This window comes from Dasypus novemcinctus, chromosome 10, assembly GCF_030445035.2.
Source record: "Dasypus novemcinctus isolate mDasNov1 chromosome 10, mDasNov1.1.hap2, whole genome shotgun sequence".
NCBI lineage: Eukaryota > Metazoa > Chordata > Mammalia > Cingulata > Dasypodidae > Dasypus > Dasypus novemcinctus.
In genome coordinates, this window is record NC_080682.1 from 43,278,761 (window position 1) to 43,305,611 (window position 26,851).

At 40.1% G+C, this 26,851-nt stretch overlaps 1 protein-coding gene across 2 annotated transcripts in view; it reads left to right on the top strand.

Moving 5' to 3' along the window:
* The first annotated feature begins 10,834 nt into the window (after positions 1–10,834).
* The window catches only part of FNBP4 (formin binding protein 4), a 41,935-nt gene continuing 25,918 nt past the window's right edge, over positions 10,835–26,851 (top strand). Inside the window, exons 1-8 of one of the 2 annotated variants that reach the window (XM_004457982.5) lie at positions 10,835–11,118; positions 12,843–12,935; positions 19,600–19,736; positions 20,047–20,233; positions 20,804–20,951; positions 21,061–21,178; positions 22,156–22,497; positions 23,400–23,610. In XM_004457982.5, coding sequence (XP_004458039.2) covers positions 10,902–11,118; positions 12,843–12,935; positions 19,600–19,736; positions 20,047–20,233; positions 20,804–20,951; positions 21,061–21,178; positions 22,156–22,497; positions 23,400–23,610 — 1,453 coding nt within the window. In that variant the 5' untranslated portion in view covers positions 10,835–10,901. The remainder of the gene's footprint in view (positions 11,119–12,842; positions 12,936–19,599; positions 19,737–20,046; positions 20,234–20,803; positions 20,952–21,060; positions 21,179–22,155; positions 22,498–23,399; positions 23,611–26,851) is intronic. The other variant, XM_023588604.2, reaches the window with a different exon arrangement.

Sequence of the window (26,851 nt, forward strand, 5' to 3'; positions counted from 1 at the left end):
GGTTCCTTGGTGTGGCAGTTGTCCATCCTCACTTGTTACTTGTCCTGGGTGAGTCCAGTGAACTGGAGAGTCCAATGAACTGCAACTCTGCTGAGGCTCAGGGCCCAGCTGGCATATGGACAGCCCAGAGATTCAAGTGTCTTGGACTTACTGCTACCAACTCCAGCACCAAATATAGGTTCCCAATAAAAGGGACAGAAGAGGCATGTGTAGAGAAGCTATAGCTGAGCCCAACTCTGTCACACTCGGGAGCATAAACACCAAAATAAGGCTCACTGGACAAGCACCAAACTCCAGAGCTATCTTCCAGGACCATAGGACCTGGGTGTCTCCAGAGCCCTCAGGAGCCACACTATTTGCAGTAATATCTACTTTAGCAGTCTATGAGATCCTGCTGAGATGTGCACAGCATTACCTCTCTGACGACCTCCTGCCTCATTTTGAGGTCTCTTAGCCGTATAAACTCATTTGTCTTTAACTTTCCCCCCTTTTATTCAAGGTCTTTTTTAGTTGCATCACCAGCCAGTGCTTGGTAGTAATCCCTCAGTGCGAGGGATGCTTATCCCCCAGAGTCATGTCCCATGCTAGGGGGAAGGCAATGCATTTATATGCTGAGTTTGGCTTAGAGAGAGGTCACATTTGAGCAACATGGAGGCTCTCAGGAGGTAACTCTTAGGCACTCTACAACACTAGTGTAAGTTGCAATTTCAAAAGTAAAGGTTCATAGGGACAACTAACAAGATGGTGGCAGAGTAAGGTGCTCCTAGAGTCAGCTCCTGCTACAGGGCAGTTAGTAAACACCCAGAGCTAGCTGAGCTAGCTGAAGCACCTGCTTGGGGCCTTCAGGAGGCCAGAAGGGCATCCTGCAACTTCCTTGAAGGAGTGGAAGGAGGAGATTGCCCATCTGCAAAGAAGACTCATAAGTAGAGAGCTCCACACCATGGAGACCGGTGCCCATCCTCCACTGGAGGCACAAGCCACCTCAGGAGCCATTCTGAGGCTGGAATTGAAAGCTCCACTTCCCCAAAATGGAGGAAGAAGAGACAGTTGGGCACCAACTTCAGCTACGGATGAGTAAATTCAGCGGGCTAAAATATAATCCTGAGAACAGTTGAAGGTTGATCCTGTCCAAGTCAGAAAAAGGCCAGGAACCACCATCTTAACTCTGTGCCTGGCAAGAGGGAAAGTGGGGCAGACTGAAAATCACAGTGCTGGTAGGGTCTGGCTTCTTTCCACCAAGATCAGATTGCATCTCTAGCCTAAGCCCCAGGGCCACCTCCAGCAGGGATAAAGCTGTGGGGACCTGCAACAGCCTCTCCAGGAAATTGTGGCCAAGCCTTGGAGGCTGGTGATTATCCTACTCTGGCAGCACTAGCCACCCCAGGAGCTATTCTGTGGCTGGAACTGGAAGCTCCATTACCCAAAAATAGGGTAGGAGTAGACAGTTGGCTGCCAATATTTGAGTTACTGATTGGTAGATTCAGATGGCTAAGGAATAACCCTAGGAACTTCTGCGGTGTGGATCTGTCCAAGTCAGAAAGAGGCCAGTAGCCACCATTTTGACTCCGCCCCCAGCCTAAGGGGAAGCCGGGCTGACCAAAAATCACCGTGATGGTAGGAACTGGTTTCTTTCACACAGATTGGCTTGCAGTCCTAGCCTAAGCTTCAGTCCCACCTCTGGTAGGGAGGAGGCTGACAAGCCCTGCACCAGCCTATCCAGGTAACTGCAGGTACATTTGGCTGACACAAACTGAAAATCAGAAGTCTACTGGGGCAACTGCAGTCACTTTGGACCCTCACCGCATAGATTGCTGTCCACACCTGCAGCTCCATCCCCACCCCAGGCAGGGGAGGAAGGGGTGTGAAGCTTCATCAGTCTCTCTGGGCAACCTCAGTCTAGGTCTGCATGACTTGGATTATTCCACACAACTGTGACTGTGTCCCTATCTCTGGCAAAGGAGAAAGCTGGGAGAAGCTTTGTTGGTCCCTGGGACATTTAGGGCAGTTTGAGCCTCCACAGTTTATAGCACCAACTACATCCTTGGCTCCTACTGCACAACCAGCAAGGGAGAAAGGCAGCTCCCCCAGACCAGCTTTCTCTCCTGCAAGGGAGAAAGGGCTGGAAGCCCTAAACTAAAGAGAAAAATTGTATCCAGAATAAATACTCTAGTAAGCCAGATGCCAACACACCAACAAAAAATTACAATCCACACCAAGAAACAGGAAGATATGGCCCAGTTAACAGAACAAGATAAGCCTCCAGATGACATAAAGGAATTGAGACAACTAATCATAGATGTTCAAACAAATCTCCTTAATAAATTCAATGAGATGACTAAAGAAATTAAGGATATTAAGAAGACACTGGATGAGCACAAAGAAGAATTTGAAAGCGTACATAGAAAAATAGCAGATCTTATGGAAATGAAAGGCACAATAAGTGAAATTTTTAAAACATTGGAATCATATAATAGCAGATTTGAGGAGGCAGAAGAAAGGATTGGTGAGCTTGAAGAAATGGCCTCTGAAAGTGAACATACAGAAGAACAGATGAAGAACAGAATGGAAAAAAATTGAACAAGGTCTCAGGGAACTAAATGAGAGCAAGAGACATGCAAACATATGTGTCATGAGTGTCTCAGAAGAAGAGAAGGGAAAAGGGGCAGAAGGAATATTTAAAGAAGTAATGGAAGAAAATTCCCCAACCCTATTGAAGGACAATTGATATCCAAGTCCAAGAAGCACAACGTACTCCCATCCAAAAAAATCCAAATAGACCAACTCTGAGACACATACAATCAGAATGTCAAATGCCAAAGACAAAGAGAGAATTCTGAGAACAGCAAGAGAGAAGCAATGCATAACATATAAGGGATACCCAATAAGATTAAGTGCTGATTTCTCAGCAGAAACCATGGAGGCAAGAGGACAGTGGTCAGGTATATTTAAGATACAACAAGAAAGAAAGAAAAAAAAGATACTACAAGAGAAAAACTTCCAGCCAAGAATTTTATATCTAGCAAGACTCTCTTTCAAAAATGAGGGCAAAATTAGAATATTCACAGATAAACAGAAACTGAGAGAATTTCTAAGCAAGATACCAGATTTTCAGGAAATACTAAAGGGTGTGCTAGAGCCTGAAAAGAAAAGACAGGAGAGAGAGTCCTGGAAGAGAGTCTAGAAATGAAGAATAAAAGTAACTAAAAGTGTCAAAAGAGCGGCAAAAATAAAATATGACAGATAAAACTCAAATAGTCAGGAGTAAACGTAACCAATGATGCAAAACACTTGTATTCAGAAAACTGCATTCCAAAGTTAAAAGAAATTTTAAAAATTCCTAAATAACTGGAAGAACATTCCATGCTCGTGGATTGGAAGACTAAATATCATTAAGATGTCAATTCCACTCAAATTGATACATAGATTCAGTAAAATCCTGATAAAAATTCCACTAGCATTTTTTTAAAAAATTGGAAACATAATTATCAAATTTATTTGGAAGAATAAAGAGTCCTGAACAGCCAGAAACATCGTAAAAAGGAAAAGCAAACCCTCATCTCCGGACATTAAATCATACTACCAAGCTATAGTGGTAAAAATAGCATGGTACTGGCATAAAGACAGACACATAGACCAAAGGAACCAAATTGATGATTCAGAAACAGACCCTCACATGTATGGTCAAGTGACTTTTGACTAGCCTGTCAAACCCACACAACTCGGGTAGAATAGTCCATTCAGCAAAATGGTACTGAAAGAACTGGATATCCATAGCTAAAAGAAGGAAAGAGGACCTCTATCGCACACCTTATCTAAAAATTAACTCAAAATGGGTCAAAAACCTAAAAATAAAAGCAAGAACCATAAAACTTCTAGAAGAAATTATAGGAAAATATTTTCAAGATCTGGTAGTAGATGGTAGGTTCTTAAAGGACTAAAGATAAGGGCTGAGATGGACTTCTGATGTTTAATATATGTAGAAGTTTTAATTAGCTTTACTGTAAAAGTGTGGAAATGTATAGAATGGATGGTAACAAGTAGTGAGTAATAGTTTATAAATGGGGATGTGGCTGAAATTGGTCTTCTAGGTATGTAAACGCCAACTGATAGAATGCTAGAGAGTAATCTAGGAACTGAATAGCACAGTAAACCAAGAGGTGGATGAGAATTGTGGTTGATGGTACAGATGCAAGAGTGTCCTTTGTGAGCTAGAGCACATGTACATCACTACTGCAGGTGTTGGGAACGCATGGGAAAAATACAACTGGAGTGACCTATGGACTGTGGTTAGTAGTAAAAATATAACATTCTTGCATCTATGCCAAAGATGTACTGTGTTGATAATGGGGCAGTATGGAAAATGTGAACCAAATGTATACTATGGACATGGTAACAATCAGACGATATTATCTTATCTGTAACAAATATTCTACCATAGTGTGGTGTGTTGATAGAGGAGTGTTGTTTGGGAATTCTGCACATGTGCATGATTGTTTTATAAGTTTACAAATTCTGTCATAAAAAGTATATTTAAAAAATAATAATAGGGTGGGTTGGGGGGAAATGTAAGATAAGGATTATAATTAGTAGTAAGATTTTAAGAATATTCTTTCATAATTTGTAACATACATCTCATAGCAATGCAAGGTGTTAGTGGAGGGTTTTGTATGGGACCCTTCTATGATGTTATGCATGTTTGTTTTGTAAGTTCAGAAGTTTTACTATACACTTAGTTGTTTATGTATGTTCATATACAGATGATATAAAGATAATAATAGGGAGGGTTAGGGGGAAATACTTTGGTTAGTAGTGATATTTTGACAATGCTCTTTAATCATTAGTGTAAAAGGTTTAACAACAATGTAAGGTGTTGGTGGTAGGGTGAGTTATGAGAGTCCTGTATGATGTTACATATGTTTGTTTTGTAAGTTCACTACTATTACTATACACTTATGGTTTATGTATGTTTGTGTGTGAGTGGTATATTTCAATAAATTATTTTTTTTTTAAAAAGTTAAGCTTCATAAACAGTCATCAATATCAAGGGCCCATCAATGGACCATTCTTCTTCACTAGTCATTGCTTCTGTACTTGGGGAATTGTTGCTGTTCCATTAGAGAATGTGGCAGAGCTCCCCAAGATGGGAATTCAACATTCTTTCAGTAGATGTGTGAATCACTACCCACTGTAGCAATGCCCCGTGAACATTTGAACACATTTATATATCTTATATGTATGCCCAGGTGAACTTCCTTCCCCATATTCCTTTCATTCTTTCAAGGATGTTGCAGGATGCTCTTCTGGTCTCCTGGAGCCCCCAAACAGGTGCTTTAGATAGCTCTGTAGCTCTGGGTGATTTACTAACTACCCTGTAGGACAAGCTGAGTCTAGGAGCTCCCTACTCTGCTGCCATATTGCTGGTTCTCAACACGTAAATTTTTTAAAAATAAAGATTCAAGGAGTAGACGTGCTTCAAATATTTGAGCTCCCACCTCCCACATGGGAGGTCCTGGATTTTATTCCCATGCCTCCTGAAACAACAAAATGACAAGGAAAACAGATGGGAGGGTGAGGAAAGGGATGGGTTGCACTATCCTTGGAACTGGGGGTGGGGGCGGTTTGGGGGAGAGAGCAGATGAACTATGGGGATTTGTGGGTATGTGGTTGAAAGTACAATATTGGGGGAAGCGGACTTGGCCCAATGGATAGGGCATCCGCCTACCACATGGGAGGTCTGCATTCAAACCCAGGGCCTCCTGACCTGGGTGGAGCTGGCCCATGCGCTGTGCTGATGCATGCAAGGAGTGCCGTGCCACGCAGGGGTGTCCTCCGCATAGGGGAGTCCCATGTGCAAGGAGTGTGCCCATAAGGAGAGCAGCCCATTGTGAAAGAAAGTGCAGCCTGCCCAGGAATGGTGCCGCACACACGGAGAACTGACACAACAAGATGACGCAACAAAAAGAAACACAGATTCCAGGTGCCGCTGATAAGGATAGAAGCGGTCACAGGAGAACATACAGCAAATGTACACAGAGAGCAGACAACTGGGGTGGGGGGAAGGGGAGAGAAATAAATTTTAAAAATAAAAATAATAAAAATAAAAATAATTTTTAAAAAGTACAATATTGGGAATGTTCTTTTGGCAAATACGGCAGGGGACAGTTATTTGTTTAGGGTCTTGGGGGCATGTGGGACAGGAAGCACTTGGGGCAGGCTTCTAGGGAGTATGTGATTGTTCATGCTGTCATAGTGCATTTTATCAGTCAATGGAGACCCACACAATGAACACGAAGGTGTTGGACCCCCATCTTGGGGGTTCATGAATCTTGTTCTTCAAGGAGTAAAGCTTGGTGGTTGCCATGGGTCCTGAGGGGAGGGAGAAGGGAGTAATATAATAGATGGAACATGGGGCATTTTGGGGGCATTGGAATTGTTCTACATGATCTTGCAGTGATGGATACAGGCCATGTTAAATTTCATCAACATTTATAAAAGTGTATGGTCCAAAATGTAAGCCACAATGTAAATCATTGACCATGGTCAGTAGCAATGCTTCTAACATTTGATTTGTACATCAATTGTAACTACTGTACCATCCATATGTAAAATGTTATTAATAGGGAAAAGGGGAAAAAGGGGAGGATGTTGGGTATATGGAAATCCCCTATATTCTGTGACTTTTTTGTAAACTAAAGCTTCTTTGAAGATAAAATGAAAAAAAATAAGACTCTGGGGGAATAAATGGAAGAAAATGTCACTGTACATATAAGACAACAGATCTTAAGTGATGAAAGACATAATGCCAAATTTATTTTATTTTTTTATTTCAAAAAAAATTTTAATCATATTTTATTTGCTATTTTTAAAACAATCATTATTATTTGACTTTCTTATTAATTTTACTTGGTCATTTTATTGGCTTTTTTTTTTTTTTTAGATTTTTTAATTTTATCCACTCCCTCCATCATTGTTTGCCGTAGCTATCTCCTCTCTGTGTTCATCTGCTGTGCCACCTCAACTCCCTGCTCTGTTGTGTCTCATTGTCTTTCTTCTTTGTGTCTCTTCTGTTGCATCATCTCATTGAGTCAGCTTGCCGAGCTTGTCTGCCGCACCAGCTCACCCTGTTCAGGAGGCACCAGGATCTGAACCCAGGACCCCCATGTGGTAGGTGGAAGCCCAATTGCCCGAGCCACATTCACTTTCTTGTTGGCTTCATTTCTGAAGGTGTTTTAGATCACAGAAGGGTTACAACTGAGGCAGGGGAAGAGTATTGGTGCGGGTTGTCAGTGATGGGGGATGCATGGGAGCTGGTTCACCTGGGGAATACCTATAAGGCATACATGAATGAGTTCAAATGTTCAAGGGGTATTATCACAGTGAGTAGAGATCCACACAATAACTAAAAGAATATTGAATTCCCATCCTGGGGAGTTCTGCCACATTCTCTAATGGGAAAGTGAGAATCCCCCGACTACAGGGGCAGTGACTAGTGAAGGAGGATGGACCATTGATGGGCCCTTTATATTGATGACTGTACTTATGAACTTCTTTTGAAACTGAAACTTAGTTTAGTATTATAGGTTGCCTAAGAGTTACCTCCTGAGAGCCTCATTGTTGCTCAAACGCAATCTCTCTCTAAGCCAAACTCAGCATATAAATGCACTACCTTCCCCCTTAGCTCCCACCCCAGTGTGGGACATGACATGACACCCAGGGATGAGCCTCCCTAGGTTGCTGCCAAGTACCAACTAGCAATGCAACTGTAAAAAGACTTTGACCAAAAGGGGCAAAGGCTAAAGACAAATGGGTTTATATGGTAAGAGACTTCAAAGTGGGTCGGGAGGTTCATTTCAGAAGTTATGCTTATGCACATCTCAGCAGACTCTCACTGATTGCCACAGTAAATATTGCCTCAAATAATGGGGCTCCTGAGGGCTGTGGAGACATCTAGACCCTATAGGCAGGGCAGACAGGTCAGGAGTTTGGCGCCCTGCCAGTAGTCCCTACTTTGGAATTTAAGCTTCCCAGTGTGACAGAGTCGGACTCAGTTGTGGTTTCCCTACACATGACTCTTCTGCCCATTCTATTTGAACCTGTAGTTAATACTAGAGTTCATAGGTTTACGTCCAAGAAACTTAAATCTTTGGGCTTTCCATGTGCCAGTTGGGTCCTGAAACTCAACAGTTACAACACCTACTCTCCAGTTCACTGGACTCACCCAGGACAGCTAACAAGGAGATGATGATGGACAATGACGATCCCAAGGAACAGAAAGAGTCTACAAATGCAATCAAGATAGTTTCATCTATCTGCCTCATGGGATCTAAGACCCCTCTCAATTAGAGTCAGAGTGGCATCATCATCCCAGAATCCTCGGAACTGGGGAATGAACAATGGACTAGAGTAGACTTACTGTTATTCTGCTATAGACTTATTTTTATTCTAGCAATGGAAGAACTTTTATCACTGATGTGGAGGCCACCAGAGGTTCTGAGGGGAGGGAGAGGGAAAAATAGTGTAAATATGGGGACATTTTTGGGACATTGTAATTGTCCTGAATGACATTGCAATGATAGATACAGGTCATTATATAGCTTGTCATAACTCACAAAATTGTGTGGGAGAGTTTAAACTAAAATGTAAACTATAATCCACACTTAATGGCAATGCTCCAATGTGTTCATCAATCATAACAAGTGTACCACACTAATGAAGGATGTTATTAATGTGGGGAAATGTGGCAGGAGGAGGGAGTGGGGCATATGGAATCCCTATATTTTTTTATGTAACATTTATGTAATCTAAAGTTTCTTTAAGATAAATAAATACAAATAAAGTGCTAAAAACAAAAAAACCCACAAAAAAACCAACTCAGGGAAGCCAATGAGGCTGAGTGGTTGAGCACTGGCTTCCCACATATAAGGTCCTTGGTTCAATCCCCCATACCTAAAAAAAAAAAAAAGTATGTCTTTCTTTCAGAGTCTATTAAAGTGTCTTGGGATGGAAAGCACTGTAATTAAATTTACACACAAATAATTTTTATGAAATATATTATCTCATTATCTAAATTATATGTTATTAGAAAACCCAAATGTCCTTTCTGGATAAATTATAATTCCTTTCCACAAATGCATTTGAATAAAACACAAGTTATAATCAATTATATTTATGTTTAACACACGTACTTAACTGTATATGTTCTGAAAAACAAAAATACTTTCTTACAGTTCAGATACAAGTCTACATTGTTTTTCATATACACGTTCTCCTAGTCACAAAAAAGTGTTAAAAAACCAGATTTACTATTCTAATGTATTTAAAGGTTACAGATTTCTTCTCATACAACTTCAAATATTGTTAAATAAAACATGCGGTAATTCGAAAAAATAAATTAGAAGAAACATGTCCAAGTCATTACATCTGGAGGGTGCTGGAGCCAACACTTTAATCCAGATCTGTTTAACTTTAGAATTCCTACGCACATTCTAACAGCTTAAAAAGGGCAAATCCTTTCTACTAAAGTTTTAAGAAATCTTGGGACAATCTCAGGACACTATAAGCCAGATATCCTCCCATACGTAAGAAAAAGAAACAACTACTGCTACTTATTTCAAGTTTGTAGCATATATTCATGTATGAATTCAAAATATTTCCTGAGTGCTTTCTATTTCCAAAGTGCGCTAGACATTGCACATACAAGGAACTAAACAGACAAGGCACTGCTTTCATGGCTTACGCATTCAACAACCAATTTGAGCGTGCATTTGTAAAATGGGGATAATATCTACCACATAAGATCGTCGTCATAATGAAATGCAACGCTACATATAAAATGCTTAGACGGTGCCTGGTACATAGTAAGTGCTCAAGAAATGAAACGTCAGATATTATTTCTATGTACTAGTAATAACTGAGGTAGTCGCTGGGTATAGTACGATAAAGACCACCTTTCTTAAGCTCAATTTAGAGAGGGAGACAAGTACTAAGAGTAGAATATCAAGTTCGAAAGCTAGGAGAGGTTGGGCACTGAGATAAACGATTCAGAGAATTATCTGCACCGATCCTTGAGGAATGTAATTAATCTGGTGCAGCAGTCATTCCAGCTAGCGCAAAGCACTGAAGGTGAGAGACGCGATATTCCAAGCAGCTGGAACGGAGAAACTTAAGAGGGTAATAGATCAACCTAGTAAAGCAAGTTGAGAGAACCAGAGGGACCAGATTGTGGAGGTTCTTGGATCCCATCCCCAAAATTTAGGCTTTTGTCTTGTAGGCAATCGAACGCCTGCTGATTTTTTTCTAAGCCGGTCAGGTACACAATAGGAGACATCTTTGTGCTGTAAGAACTTACAAAAGGCTAAAAGACGCAATATCCTATGTAGTAGTCAATGATTTACTGAGAGAAAACCACAGTAATCAGAAAGAAATTTGGGTGAAGGTAGGCAAGGCGGCGCAACCTTTTAGAGCACGAACTGCAGATATCGAACAGCAACAGCTATAAACCACAAAATGGAGGACAAGAACGGGAAGGGGAAGACTCCGCAAAAAAAAACGTACGTGCGGAAGCCGAAGTAAGTGGGTAAAGTCATCTCAAGCCCGACCCTTGGGCACTATTGGCTCGACGTTCACCTTTTTGCTTTCCCATTGGCTACCTGCTCCTTCTGTGTGTCGAAACAGCCAATCTCCTAGTGCCGTGGATAAAGCCCGCTCTCTCTTCCCGAGGGAGGAGGAGTCATAAGAGCGTAAAGGACCCAAGGCGCTTGCGCGGGCGTGAGCGCCGCCAGTTAAAAGCGGATCCTCTCGGGGAGGCGGAGTCGCACTCATGAATATTGATTACGCATCGCGACGCCGAGCGCCCGCCCCTCTCGGCTGCCCGACGCTTCCTGCTCGCGCTCGGGCTCGCGATGGGGAAGAAGTCCCGGGCGGTACCCGGCCGCAGGCCTATCTTACAGCTCTCCCCGCCCGGTCCGCGGAGCAGCACCCCCGGTCGGGAACCGGAGCTGGAGGCCGACACCGAGCCCGATTCCACGGCTGCGACCTCTAGCCAGCCAGCCCTAGCGGCACCGCCGACTACGCCCGCGGTGCCTGCCGCCGCGGCCCCCGACGACTCGCCTTCGGAAGGTTAGGATGCGCGAGGGGCCCCGAGTCGGGGTGTCCGAAACTCGAGCTCGGGGCTTGTGGCCAAGGCCTCAAGGGACGCCCAGCCGGACCCTGAAAGCAAGAGAAACTCCAGCGGGCGGCGGCGCGTCTGAGGCCTGCCTGCGTGCGGCCTGGGGGTGCGCGGCCGTGGGCCTCCAGGCGGCGGAAGGGGCTGGCGGAACCGTCTGTGGTAGCTTGGGCCCATCCCAAGGCGCCATCTCTGTCCCAGGGTTTGACCCGAGACTGTTTGAAATCTGACTGTGGCCCGGGCATCTTGAGTTTCCCAAACTTCCAGTGTCGGTTCTAGATAACTTAGAGTAGATGTGCGTACGAGTTTTTGAGTTTTGGTAACAAGTGGCAACTGGCCTTTCTACATGTCATCTTCCCACTCCGTTTTTATTGAAAGAGAGAGAGTTTCTTTAGAAGTGAACAAACCCTGTTATACCTGCCAACGGGTAACTGCCTCCAAATAATGGAGAAGTGGAGCTTGTAGGTTGCCATGTGCTCGTGCGTCTCCCCCTAGAATGGTTTTGGATAAAGAGTGACTGGACAGCGCTATTACAGGACCCGGACAAGCCGCGATAATTTCCGCATTTTAAAATCCCATTGATGGGTCTGCCTCGCCATGTACGAGGTCCCGGGTTCAATCCCCGGGTACCTCTGGGGGAAAAAAATCACGTTGGGTAGCTTGGGAAAATATATATATAACTGTGCTGCTTGTATAGGCCCTATGGTGGCCTGGAGAAGAAAAATTATGCGTGTATTTATTTTGAAGTATTTCAAATGTAAAAATGTAGTAAATAACATACTTACTCCCAGATTAAACAAATGCGTTTTGCTGTTTTTGCATCAAATCCTTTTTTTTCATTTCATTGTTGTAAGTTATATACTACATAACATTTCCCCTTTTAATCTCTTCAAAGTATAAATTCAAAGGTGTTAAGTATATTCACAATCTTTTGCTACCATCACCACCATACATTACTAAAACATTTTTATCATCCCAAACAGAATGCTTCCTATCATTTTTTCTATTTATAGGAATAAAACCTTTCCAAAAGAACCAAATCCCCTAATATCCCTAAGTTGGTGTGTATATTCGTTTGTGTATTTTTATACATTTTTATACATTTTTACACTATACAGGATTTTTTTCATGTAACTGGTATCAAGCCATGCACATTCTTTTGTGGTTATTTTTATGATTTATGTGCTAATTACACTTGTTTTACTTTGTTGAATTTAACTGCTATGTAGTATTCCATGTTATGAATATACTAGTTTATTCATTCCGCTATTGGTGGACATTTAAGTTATGTCAGCCTTCTTTCCAATTTTGGACAGTGCTACCGTGAACACCCTGCCTGCCTGTACATTTGTTTGAGAGTTTATCTAGGGTATTTGTATAGAGGTGGGAGTATAGAGCGGCATTGATTTTCATGTGAAACTACTTTAAAATGTTTTAATGGGATAATAAAATTTTAATTTTTATATACATTGCTTAGAGTCTTAATGTTAAATTCCCTAGGCAAATAGAAGATCATAGCTATGCTTGTTTATTATCTTCCAGTTATTTAGGTTAGTGATTTTCAGTTGATGCATTCCAGGCTTGAAAATTGTCAAGTCAAATATTGCGTGTCATCTCTAGTCAGATGTCTGGTCCATAGTCTGACTGCAGTTTTCTTTTACTCGTTTCAAACATCCAGATGAACAAGAAGTGGTGGTGGAGGTTCCCAAAGTTGTTCAGACTCCTCCAAAACCAGTCATGACCACCAGACCTACAGCTGTTAAAGCAACAGGTATAGATTTGTTTTATGTCTTTTCTAAAATGTCTTTTATTAGAATCTAATTGGACTTTTATTTAGAATTTTTCCTTGAATCCTTCAGTATTGCTAACTTAAATCTCTCCCATGAAGTGGAAATTAAAAATATTTTGTTTGTGAGGGCTTGGGTTTATTGATAGATACACTTCTTTTTTAAAGATTTATTTTTATTTCTCTCCCCCCGCCTTGTCTGCTCTCTGTTTATTTGCTGTTTGTTCTTCTGTGTCTGCTTGCATTCTTGTCAGGCGGCACTAGAATTCTGTGTCTCTTTTTGTTGCATCATCTCGTTGTGTCAGCTCTCCTTGTGTGTGGCGCCACTCTTGGGCAGACTGCACGTTTTCCCTGCGGGGCAGCTTTCCTTGCAGGACGCACTCCTTGCGCGGGGGGCACCCCTGCGTGGCATGGCGTTCCTTGTGCGCGGCAGCACTGTGCATGGGCCAGCTCACCACACGGGACGGGAGGCCCTGGGTACTAAACCCCGGACCTCCTATATGGTCAGCGAACACTATCAGTTGAGCCACATCCACTCCTGGGTATATACACTTTGACTCCTGCAAAATTTGTTGTTGCTATTCTACTCAAACTACTTGTAAAAAAAAAGAAAGAAAGAAAAGAAAAGAAATACGTTGTACCACTTTTTGTTTTAATGCTCTTTTTTTTTTTTAAAGATTTATTTATTTATTTCTGTCCCCTTCCCCCACCCACCCCGGTTGTCTGTTCTCTGTGTCTATTTGCTGCATCTTCTTTGTCCGCTTCTGTTGTTGTCAGCGGCACGGGAATCTGTTTCTTTTTGTTGCATCATCTTGTTGTGTCAGTTCTCTGTGTGTGCAGCACTATTCCTGGGCAGGCTGCACTTTCTTTCGCACTGGGCAGCTCTCCTTCCGGGGCGCACTCCTTGCGCGTGGGGTTCCCCTACGTGGGGGACACCCCTGTGGGGGACACCCCTGTGTGGCAGGGCACTCCTTGCGCGCATCAGCACTGCGCATGGGCCAGCTCCACACAGGTCAAGGAGGCCTGGGGTTTGAACCGCGGACCTCCCATGTGGTAGATGGATGCCCTACCCACTGGGCCAAGTCCACCGCCTTTAATGCTCTTTTTGTGATTAGTTTTCTGGCTTCCCTCTAGCTTGGTGATCCCTAAGGTCACTGACTATTTTATTCCTTTTTTGACATGCTGTCTTGATTGTTCACGGATGTCAAAATTGCTCTTACAAAATGTTTTTAAGCATCAAGGAACATGTGCAACAGTGGTTTTATAGACAGTTCAAATCATTGCTCTACCTTAGGTCAGTTCATTGTACTGAACCTCATCTGTAAAATGTATCTGATAGCCCTGAGTTAACACTGACAGTTAAATTGAATAATGTATATGAAGTTCTGACACAAATAAGTGCCAAAAATTTTGGTTTTCTCTACTCTGTGTATCTTGTAAGATTAAAATGTGTTTTGTTATTAAGTACTTTAGAGTCGGTAGTAATTTTGTTCTTTCATTTTGGAATACTATTTATAATCAAATATTAGGTACTTTTCTCCCCACTCCTAACCCCAATTTGCCACTTAAAAACAGAAAGATTGTGGTTTAGAAAAGCTAACACTTGGTTGTGAGGGAAATTGCAGAACTACATAATACCAAGTATATATATTATTTCCTTTGAGCCGTCTAAAAAATTTTTTTAAGGTAAATAGAATTTAATGTTCCTAGGAAAAATTTCCTTGATTGCTTGTCAGTCAGTACTTTAGAGTTTTGTGTATCTTGTGAACAGACATTTTTTCCATTCAGTCCAGCTTCATCTAGCACCGTAACAATCTATCAGCCTTATTCATGCTTATTCCCCCAGTTGGTATAATGCAGAAGGAAAAGTATCTAACAAAAACCAAAGGGAATGCTTTCTATTATTTGATTGGCTATATATGTAGCTGTTAGAATAGATAGTCAAGAGTAGATTTTTTCTTTTTTCTTTTTTTTTTTTAAGATTTATTTATTTTTATTTATTTCTCCCTACCCCCTTCATTGCTTGCACTTGCTGTGTCTGTTAGTCTTCCTTGTTTCTGTAGGAGACAGTGGGAACTGAACCTGGGACCTCCAGTATGGGAGGTAGATGCCCAGTCGCTTGAGCCACCTCTGTTCCCTACTTTGAAGGATCTCTCATTGTGTTTTTTTTCCTTGTGTCTCTTGTGTCATTTTCTTGTGTCAGCTTGCTGTCATCCTCTTCAGGAGACACCAGAAGCCTCCACTCCCTGCTTTCTTAAATCTCTCATGTTTTTCTTCTTGCATCTTTTGTTGCATTAGCCTGCCACGCCTGCCCGTTGTGCCAGCTCACTGTCTTCTTTAGGAGGCACTGGGAACCGAACCAGGGACCTCCCATGTGGTAGGTGGGATCCCAATTGCTTGAGCACATCCACTTCTTTTTCTTCAGGTGATTTTTTTTTTTAGACTTATTTTATTTATTCCCTCCTCCCCCCCCCCTTATTTTTGTGCTTGCTGTCTGTGTCCATTTGCTGTGTGCTCTCTTGTCTACTTGTCTTCTCTTCAGGAGGCACCAGGAACCAAACCTGGAACCTTCCATGTGGGAGAGAGATACTCAGTCACTTGAGCCACGTCAGCTCCCTGCTTTGCTATGTCTCTCATTGTATTTCCTCTGTTTCTCCTTGTTGCATCATCTAGTTGCATCATCTTGCTGCACCATCCCACCGTGCCAGCTTGTTGTCTTGCTCATCTTCTCCAGGGAGCACCAGCAACTGAACGCAGGAGTTCAGTTGCTTGAGCCACATCCGCTTCCCTCTTCAGATGATTTTAGTTAAAGGATTTTGCTTTTCTTATTACTAACATGCCACGTTTCTTTCAAAAAAAATGAAAAAAGCTTTGGGACAGATATAAAATTTTTAGAAGTTATAAAAGTATATTTTACAATATAGTAGAGCAAATGTATCTAGTACCTTTATGCTGAAAAATGTTAGGGTATATGCATGTGAAATTAAGGGAAACTTCAGGATAAGCCTGTATTAGATCAAGAGATTATTTGATAGCAGTATTTGTTAAGCTTTTTCTAGAAAGAAGGGGCCACAGATAAATGTCAGAATCCACATAATTCCTGAAATTGTACACTGAAGTATGTTTTTCAGGAGATGGTCATTGTTTTTATTATATTATATTAGTTGTTAATAAGCTATGATCCAGTTGTGTTACTTACCTAAGGATAGATGTATGGAATAAGGGAATTCAACTCAGACTTCATAAATAAAATTAAAGATATGTTAAATGGATGTTCAACATGAGTGTCAAGACAATTCCATGGGGAAAATACAGTTTTTAAGTAATTTTGCTGGAAAAACTGTTATTTGGGTACAAAAAAAAAAAAAGTCTACGACCCAGAAGGTTTAAGATGTAATGAGATTAGAAGTATAAGAACACAGCCACTGGTGCAACCTCTCTATAAGGTAATGTAAGAAAGAGTTTACTACCTACTGTAGTTAATTTCCAAATTGGATGGCAAGGTCTGTTAAGAAACATTGAGATTTGAGGAGTCAGCTCCTCCCTATCCTCCCATCCCCCCCCCAAAAAAAAAACTGTTAACAGTTATGACTGAAGAATGACTTTGCTTATTCTGGTTTCCACAACAAAACTCAGTGATCTAGGGTGTGTATGTGTGTGGCATTTGATAATATTGTAGTATTATGTGTGTAGCATTGGATAATAACTGTAAAGATTTATTTTCAGTGATTATTCTAAGCACTGAACTTTTCCATATCCATGTCCACTAAATTTTTTTTAGAAGATTTATTTCTCTCCCTGCCCCCCCCCATCCCGGTTGTCTGTTCTCTGTGTCCATTTGCTGCGTGTTCTTCTTTTTGTCTGCTTTTGTTGTTGTCAGCGGCATGGGAATCTGTGTTTCTTTTTTTTTTTTTTAAAGATTTATTTATTTTTTTATTTAATTCCCCCCACCTCCCCCGGGTGTCTGTTCTCTGTGTCTGTTTGCTGCGTCTTGTTTCTTTATCCGCTTCTGTTGTCGTCAGCAGCATGGAAAGTGTGGGCGGCGCCATTCCTGGGCAGGTTGCACTTTCTTTCGCGCTGGGCGGCTCTCCTTACGGGCGCACTCCTTGTGTGTGGGGCTCCCCTACGTGGGGGACACCCCTGCATGGCAGGGCACTCCTTGCGCGCATCAGCACTGCGGCATGGGCCAGCTCCACATGGGTCAAGGAGGCCCGGGTTTTGAACCGCGGACCTCCCATGTGGTAGACGGACGCCCTAACTACTGGGCCAAGTTCGTTTCCCCTGTGTTTCTTTTTGTTGAATCATCTTGCTGTGTCAGCTCTCCATGTGTGCAGCAACATTCTTGGGCAGGCTGCACTTTATTTTGTGCTTGGCGGCTCTCCTTACGGGGCACTCTCCTTGTGTGTGGGGCTCCCCTACGTGGGGCACCCCTGTGTGGCACGGCACTCCTTGCCCCCATCAGCACTGCGCATGGGCCAGCTCCACACGGTCAAGGAGGCCCGGGGTTTGAACCATAGACCTCCCATGTGGTAGACGGATGCCCTATCCATTGGGCCAAGTCCACTTCCCATGTCCACTAAATTTTAATTACATTTCACTGTATTTATTAAACTTTACAGTGCTATTAAGAACTGTCCAAAATTAGTCCACTAAATTTTCATAGGTGTAACTGAAATGTACATAATTTGCTTTTATTTTGCCTTTCTTCCTCTACCATTACTTTTTATCCCCTTAGCATTATTTCATGTTCTCCTGCAATGGGCTAATTAATAATAAAATAATATTTTATCAGTTATTACTGTGCTATAACTTTCTTTGCCAGTTCTCTACTTAGAAGCATTTGAGTTGTTTCCAGCTTTCAGTTATTTGAAAAAGAAATTTTTAAAATTTCCTGGGGTCATAGTCTCAAAGAAGGAATTATCTAGTTAAAGAGGCATGTGAAGAGTTTTGTAAAACGCCATATATGTTTCCAGATAGTTCTTAAGACTTTATGGTATCCTAACAATATTATTAGTATGCCTATTTTCCACCAATACTAGGTTTTAAGACTTTATGGTATCCTAACAATATTAAGTATGCCTATTTTCCACCAATACTAGGTTTAATCCTTTTCATCTGCCTTACTAGTTTAATAAGCATTATGTTATTAGTAGTGTAGCAGAGGTTTATTGTGCATATGCTGAAGGCTCTGAGGTGATGGCAATAGGAATATGTAGAGCCTTGTTGCTAAACCAGTTGCCTGAGACCCACTCTAAGCTTGGGGGTGGGGTGGGGTACCTCTCTGTGGAGAAAGGAGAGGCAAGAAAAAACAAGTTGCTTCTTGAACACAGCTTGCTTGCCAGCCACTCTTCTATGCACTGAGACTATAACAGTGAACAAAACAGACAAAAACTTCTGCCCTGGAGGAGCTTATGTTGTAATAAAATTCCGTGAGGCTCACTTAGTTGGAACCTTTCACCAAAGGATGTAGAATTAAGGCCAATGACCTGGGTGAAAACTCAAAGTGTTTTTAGTATAAAAATGTAAATTCCCCAACCCTGGCTCCAAAAATCATCAGTGCTTACTACTAAAGTATAGGTTTTTCCCACACAGAAAATTTTCTTTGAGGTTAATATCTCTTATTCAGAAAATTAGGGAAATTAACTGGCATACCCAGAAACTAAGACAGAAAAAAAATTTCAGTGACTGGAAAGTATTTGGAAACACTGTCAAATAAATGTTCCTTATAAATCATTCTAGACAATATAAAATAATATTTTGGAAACTGATACTTAGTATAAAAACTAATCTATATGCTAAAAAGTAACAAAGGTAAGATGTGACTGAAGCATTGTATGATGCATGAAACAGCTTCCATTTATGTGAATCCATTAGTTCATTTATGGAATGAATGAGAAAAAACATGATTTTACTTCCTGATAAATCTGTTCACTTACCAAATATTTGAGTTCGTAGACTGTGCCAGTCTCTGAAATTTATTTTTTTAATTCTTTTTTGTCGTGTGCAATTTGTCTTATTAATAGTTGAAAAGTAACTAGAATTTAACACTTCATGTATCTAGTATAGTACAATTATAAAGATGGGCTCTAATATGTACTCTAAATTATGACATTAGAGTAGCCACAGTTGACCCAAAAGGAAATGGCATAGCAGTATTAAAAGGGATACCTGATAACTTAAGTTTGAGGAAAACATTGTTAATTGACTCTGGCTGTTTTGAGTTCCATTTTAATTCCCGTCACTTCCTATTTAAGGAATTATATTTGAAAAGAGCTTTATTTTTAACTTTGAAAATCTCTTTTATTTCAACTTGCAACATTGGATTGGCTGTTTGAGATAAACAATTTAGTCACCAAATTTAAAATTTTGTAATATACTATGAGCAATATTGAAAGAAGAATGAGGTTGAATAATTGTTTGAGCATGTATTTGGGGGAGGAGGTCGATTAGCTATGTGGATTCATTTTTTTATTAGCTGTAAGTGTATAATGTAACTTACACCTCTCTGGTGGGTCGGTGATTACTAATGAGGTTTTATATTCTGTAAGTAAATGAAATATAAATTCTCTGGTTACAGAACCATATTTCTTTTGTATACTTTTTAGGACATATTGATATTGTTACCGGTATTATTTATCTTTTTTTCTAGGAGGTCTGTGCTTACTTGGTGCATATGCTGACAGTGATGATGATGAGAGTGATGTTTCAGACAAACCAGTACAGTTGAAAGAGACAAATGGAAACCAGTCATCTGATATTGACAGTACATTGGCCAACTTCCTAGCGGTTAGTGGTGCTTTTTGTTTGGGATTTTAATTATTGGAAGGTATCCTTTTCATCTCTCAGTGTTTCCAGCCCTCTCTTTCTTCCTCCCTCCGCATCATTTTCACTCTCTCTCTTCTCTTTTTGTAAAAGTTATAAGAAAGAGAAGAATAGAGAATGGAAGGTTTTAAGGAACTTAATTGGTAGATGAGGGTCTTGACTTGAGAAGTTGAGAATGGAACATACTAGATTTTTTTTAAAAGTGATCATCATTTCCCCACATTTCTAGTTTTGATGTAATTAATACACCGTGTTAACTATTTTCATTCTAAAGGAGATTGATGCCATAACAGCTCCTCAGCCTGCTGCTCCTGTAGGAGCTTCTGCTCCACCTCCAACTCCACCTCGTCCAGAACCCAAGGAATCAGCATCATCTGCCCTTTCTTCTTCTACTTCAAATGGAACAGACTCAACCCAGACGTCAGGGTGGCAATATGACACTCAGTGTTCATTGGCAGGAGGTAAGCTTGATTCTTAAGATTTTTTAAAGAAACCTAATGTGCAGTCCTTGAAGGTATTCCAGACATTGAGATTCCTAAAGATCAAAGTCCAGATGCTTTATCTTGTGAAAGTTAATTCCTTTTAACCAATAGCAGATGATGCCAGGTGAATAATAAAAGCTGTTTTTTCAAAATAGAGTTTTGGACTAGCAAACTACTCTTTTTTTTAAAAACACACATGAAAAAGTGACACAGTGCCTGTTGTGAAAATAATTTTTGATGTTAGATCAGTGGTTCTCAATGGAGGAAGTGCTACCCAGGGAACTTTGGTAGTGTCTGGAGACATTTTTGATATTCACAACTGGGACGACAGTGCTACTAATATCTAATGGGTAGAGGCCAAGGATGCTACTAAAGATCTTACAGTGTACAGGACAGTCCCTCACAACAAATAATTATCCAGCCCAAAATGTTTATAGCACCAAGGTTGAAAAACCTTGTGTTAGATTTTAGAGCTGACTTGGGATATAAGGTCTGAGTGGTGGATAGAAGAGTTTGTATTTTTTAAAACTTGTTTTGTTTTTTTAATAGTTGGAATTGAGATGGGAGATTGGCAGGAAGTCTGGGATGAGAACACAGGATGCTATTATTATTGGAACACGCAAACAAATGAAGTTACTTGGGAGTTACCCCAATACCTCGCTACCCAAGTACAGGGATTACAACATTACCAGCCCAGGTAAGAATAGAAGTTGAAAATAAATTACCTAGAAGAAAACTAGTCTTCTCTTATGCTGAAAATATTTCTTTGTTCTTTCTCTTGCTAAGTATATATATATTTTTTTTAGTTCTGTAACAGGTACTGAAGCTAGCTTTGTGGTAACAGATGTATACACCAAGGAGAAAACTATTTCTGTTTCTAGTAGTAAAAGTGGACCAGTCATAACCAAGAGAGAAATTAAAAAGGTCAGTGTTTCAACTTAACCACATTTGCTTATTTTCAGATCTAAAAATTTTGCATGTTACTTAAGCTCTGGCAGTACAACCTTCAGTTGATATTTTAGGACATAGGTGTGAAATAGGATAAATTGTGTTTCTTAATGTGTTACTTGGCATATATAGCAGTCATCCATTCCAGTGAATCTTTTGGAACTTCAGGGTGCCATAGAGACCTCTTGGGTCATTGTGAAAGATGTGGGAGGATGCAAGCAGGAAGGGTTCTAGGTCCCCATCTCTACTTCTGACAGAATAGTTCTATTATTTTGGGATTCCACCCAAGATTTTTTTAAATAAAAAGATTAATTGCCTTAAAAATTAAAAACTACTGTTATTGAAACTAAGTATTTCTATAGTCTCATCAGTAAGATATAGGTAAATCTTCAGAGACCAGGTTTTGAATTTTTATCTTGAATTTTAAAATGATTTTTTTGTATATGAGATATTTTTAGAATAATTTAATCTTTACAATTCCAGGAGGAAGGTAGGACAAATATTACCCCAGTAAGGGAGATAGACACTAAATATAATCACACATTTCATTTCAGAAATACTCACTTTCCTCTAAATTTCACAACATGCTGTTAAGGTTATGTCATCATACAGAAAAGAAGGTGAAGATTTATCCAGTCATGTGTTGAACTGACAAAACACTGATCTTACTTAAATTTGCCAATTTTTCTTACTAGTCTACCTTTTGACATTCTTAGAAAAGAGGGAGTGTATGTTTGAGTCCTATCTAGAACTAGGTTCTGGTTCAGCTACTACCATCCTAAGTAAGAATGTGTCCATTATACAACATGTAGGGAAAATGGTATACACGTATGTACTAATCCACCAGGAGTAGGCATTATTAGTGTGTCCAGTATCTGGTAACATGAACAATTGAATGTAAATACAGATAAGATTTCTTTGAGCATTAAGTGAGATGATTTTATTCTTTACAGGAAGTAAATGAAGGAATTCAGGCTCTCTCAAATAGTGAAGAGGAGAAGAAAGGGGTAGCAGCATCCTTACTTGCTCCTTTATTACCTGAGGGCATAAAAGAGGAAGAAGAAAGATGGAGAAGAAAAGTAATTTGTAAAGAAGTAGAGCCAGTTTCAGAAGTGAAGGAAGCAAGTACAACAGTAGAAGAAGCAGTAACGATAGTAAAGCCACAGGAAATTACAATGGACAGTACAGAAGACCCTTCTCAGGAGGATCTATGCAGTGTTGTTCAGTCTGGAGAAAGTGAGGAGGAAGAGGAACAAGATACCCTTGAGTTGGAGCTGGTTTTGGAAAGGAAAAAAGTAAGATTTGGAAGATTTAATAGATGTTAAAATACAGGTGGTTTTTTTGCACTTTTTTTTTAAAAGGAGTTTTGAGGTATATTCGTGTATCATACAATCTATCCAAAGTGTCCAGTCATTGGCTTTTAGTACAATCGCAGTGTTGTGCATTCATCACCACATAGAATTTAGAACAGTTTCATTATTCCAAAAAGATAGACTCCACACCCCTTAGCAGTCACCTCTTGATTTAGCTTCTTAATAAATGAACATTATAAATTCTTCTGACACCTTGGTTTTTAATCCCACCATCGAAGTGTAAATTGACTTCTGGTGTACAGCCATGGCATTGTTTGGATAATTAAATGGGCCTTGTAAGATAACAGAAGAAGTAAGAAGACCCTAAAATTTCATGTGCTTTTCTTTTTTAAAAGATGGTCCATGGGAAACTCTGCTGGTTGAGGATTTAGTTTTTACCTTTTTACTGCTTCCCCACCCTCCTTTGGAATGATTTCATCTGTTGCTACCTTAAAAGGGTCTTGAGTATAAGGTAGAATCTTAACTCCTTAAAGCTCTTCCATATTTGGAAAATTTGAAAGTATAGTTGTGGAGATGGACTAGCTAAATAAGTTTTCTGTTGGGACACATTGGAAAACTTTTCTCTTTGTGTATCTCTAGACCCTATCCTCTTCAAATCCATGTTCATTACTATAATCATGAGTAACCATTTATTAAGTAGTAACGAAATATGTAGTATAATGCTCAGTTCTGATGGAAAAATGGCTTAAGAAATGCTTCCTGCCCTTGGAGGATTTAAATTGCAAGAACATAGTCATGGCTACTATTCCTCTAGTCCCTTACTTTAACACTTAAATGTTGATAAGTCGATAACAAAACTAACTTTATTGTCATGCTCTTTGTAGGCAGAGTTGCGAGCCTTGGAAGAAGGAGATGGTAGTGTGTCAGGGTCTAGTCCACGTTCTGATATCAGCCAGCCAGCATCTCAAGATGGAATGCGTAGACTTATGTCTAAAAGAGGAAAATGGAAGATGTTTGTTCGGGCTACCAGCCCAGAATCTACCAGCCGGAGTTCTAGTAAAACTGGGCGAGAGACTCCAGAAAATGGAGAAACTGGTAATTTGTGCTTTCCATTAAATTTTCTTTCTTTTTCTTTTTTCTTTATTTCTCTCCCTTTCCCCCCCATTGTCTGCTCTCTGTGTCCCATTTGCTCTGTGTTCTTCTGCATCTGCTTGCATTACAAGGCAGCACTGGGAATCAGTCTCTTTTTTGTTGCATCATCTTGCTGTGTCAGCTCTCAGTGTGTGCGGCGCCATTCCTGGGTGGGCAGCGCTTTTTTCATGTGGGGTGGCTCTCTTGAGGGGCACACTACTTGGGCTTGGGGCTCCCCTATGCAGGGGACACCCTTGTGTGGCACGGCACTACTTGCTCACATCAGCACTGCACGTGGGCCAGCTCACCACACAGGTCAGGAGAACCTGGGTTTGAACCCTGGACCTCCCATATGGTAGTAGGCAGATGCTCTATCAGTTGAGCTAAATCTCTTCCCTCCTCCATTAAATTTTATAGTTGAAAGTTGTAGAGGATTTCCTCCTTCAGCAAAAAGAGGAAGTAGCACTTTTATCCTTCTGTGGAATGTGGTGGGAAGGAAGCTTCATCCCACTACTTTCCACCTTTCTTTGCTCCATCTCAGGAGGAAGAGTAAATCTCAGAGACTGGCATCCACTGAGTCATCTAGTCACTGCTGAGTGGGAATCCTTCTCTCTCAAAGGCAGAAAACAAGATTGACACTGACACCCCCCACTCCTTTTTTTTTATTGTTTGCCACAGTCATTGCCTTGATCTATATAAGGACCGTTGGCTTTCCCCTGCTCTCTTTTTTCAGTTAGTAAGCAAGGCAGTCAAGGTGCATCTCTAGCATACCCAGCCTCATTTCTGCTATCCGTGTACAAGTTTCCCACCCTCTGGTTGGAACTGGTAGATAGTATGGACCCTCAAGAGGAATGTAAGTTATTTTAATACAGAGTAAGGTAGAGACCCTTTGCATTTTTCCAGTCTTTTATCAGAAAGTTCCAAATGAAACTAATGTTTTAATCTCCATTCACCCTACTTACTTTGTATTGCAGAAGTCAGTAAGATTTGGGCACCAATCTTGGATACCTAATTGCCCTCCAAAATACTCAAGTCTTAGTGCTCTAATGATACCTAAAATTATAAAATTCTTGTACCTGCCACCACATGTAAGATTTCTGATAGATAAAAAAAATTTTAAGAAGTGGGATAATGGAAAGATTTTGTCTCAGGCAATTTGAAAAGGCAGAAAGTATCAGCAGTGATTAAAAAAAGAACTGATACTATGCTTAGGCCAATAAAAGTTGTTGAGAAAGTTCTACTAACATCTCTTTAGATCATTAGACAAAAATAAAAATATTTTCAAGTTAGGGCTTTTTGTTTTGTTTTCATTTTGTCTGGTACCTTATGACAGAAGAACTAATTAGATTGTATTAAGTTTGGGGAAGCTGGGTTTTTTTTTGTTTTGTGTTTGTTTTTTTTAAAGATTTATTTATTTTTCTTCATTCCCCCCATTGTTTTTGCACTTGCTATCTACTTGGTTTTTTTTTTTTCCTCAACTTTTTTTAACTTTATTTTGTGCATTTCACAATTGAAAATATAGATAAATACTAAAAAGAAAACGTAGTTGAATAAAAACATACATTGCTCATTTAAATGTACTGTATACAAATAAATTTTTTTTTAATCGTGCAATATGTTACACAATATATTTAGTTCATAGTAACAAAATCATAACCATATTTGTCCTTTTGTGTCTGGCTTGCTTCACTCAACATAATGTCCTCCAGGTTCATGCATGTTGTCATATGTTTTACAACCTCATTTCTTCTTACAACCGCATAATATTACATCGTGTGAATACACCACAGTTTATTTATCCATACGTCTGTTGATGGACACCTGGGTTATTTCCAGCTTTTGGTAATCTTGAATAATGTCGCTGTGAACATCAATGTGCAGATGTTTATTAGTGTCACTGCTCTATTGCATGTCACGTGGAAGTCTATATTCAACTTCTTTAGGAACTACCAGTCTTCCACAGTGGCTGTACCATTCTCCATTCCCACCAGCAGAAAACTACAAAACAATGCTTAAAGAAATTTTGAAAAGACCTAAACAAATTGAAAGACATTCTGTGTTCATGGATTGGAAGACTAAATATCGTGAAGATGTCACTCTTACCCAAACTGATTTATAGATTCAATGCAATACCAATTAAAATCCCAACAGCTCACTTTACAGAATTAGAAAAGGCATTTATCAAATTCATTTGGAAGGCAGAGTGCCCCTGAAAGCCAAAATTATTCTAAAAAAGAGCAACATAGGAGGAATATCATTGCCTGACCTTGAAACATATTACAAAGCTACAGTTGTCAAAACAGCATGGTACTGGCATAAAGATAGACATATGAATCAGTGGAAGAGAATTTAAACCCCAGAAATAAACCCTCACTTATATAGTCCTTTATTATTTCTTTCCTTCGGATTGTTTTGGGATTGTTTTGCTGTTCTTTTTCTAGTTTCTCTAGTTGTTCAGTTACATCTTTGAGTTTAGCTCTTTCTTCTTTTTATAAATTTCCCTCTCAAGACTGCCTTTGCTGTATCCCATGTTTTGATAAGTTGTGTTCTCGTTTCCATTTGTCTCAATATATTTACTGATTTCACTTGCAATTTCTTTGATTATTTAGGGATGTGTTGTTCAGCTTCCACGTATTTGTGAATTTACTTTTTTCCTATCTATTTGATTTCCAGTTTCATTCCATTATGATCTGAGAAGATACTTCACATAATTTCAGTCTTTATATTTATTGAGAGCTTCATTGTGCCCCAATATGTGGTCTGTCCTGGAGAATGATCCATGGTCACTTGAGAAGAATGTATAACCTGCTGAGTTTGGATGCTGTGTTCTACATATGTCTGTTAGGTCTAACTCATCATATTGTTCAAATTCTCTCTTTCCTTGTTGATCTTATGTCTAGTTGTTCCGTCTAATGATGTAAGTGATGTGTTTAAGTCTCCAACGATTATTGTAAAGATGTCTCTTGTTTCCATCCGTTTTGCCAGAGTTTGTCTCGTGTGTTTTGGGGCATCCAGGTTAGGTGCATAGATACTTATGACTGTTATATCTTCCTGGTGAATTGTTCCTTTTATTAATATATAATGACCTTCTGTGTCTTAGAATTGTGTCTTTTGCATTTAAATTCTGTTTTCTCTGATATGTATAGCTATCCCTGCTCTTTTCTGGTTACTGTTTGTATGGAGTATCTTTTTCCAGCCTCTCACT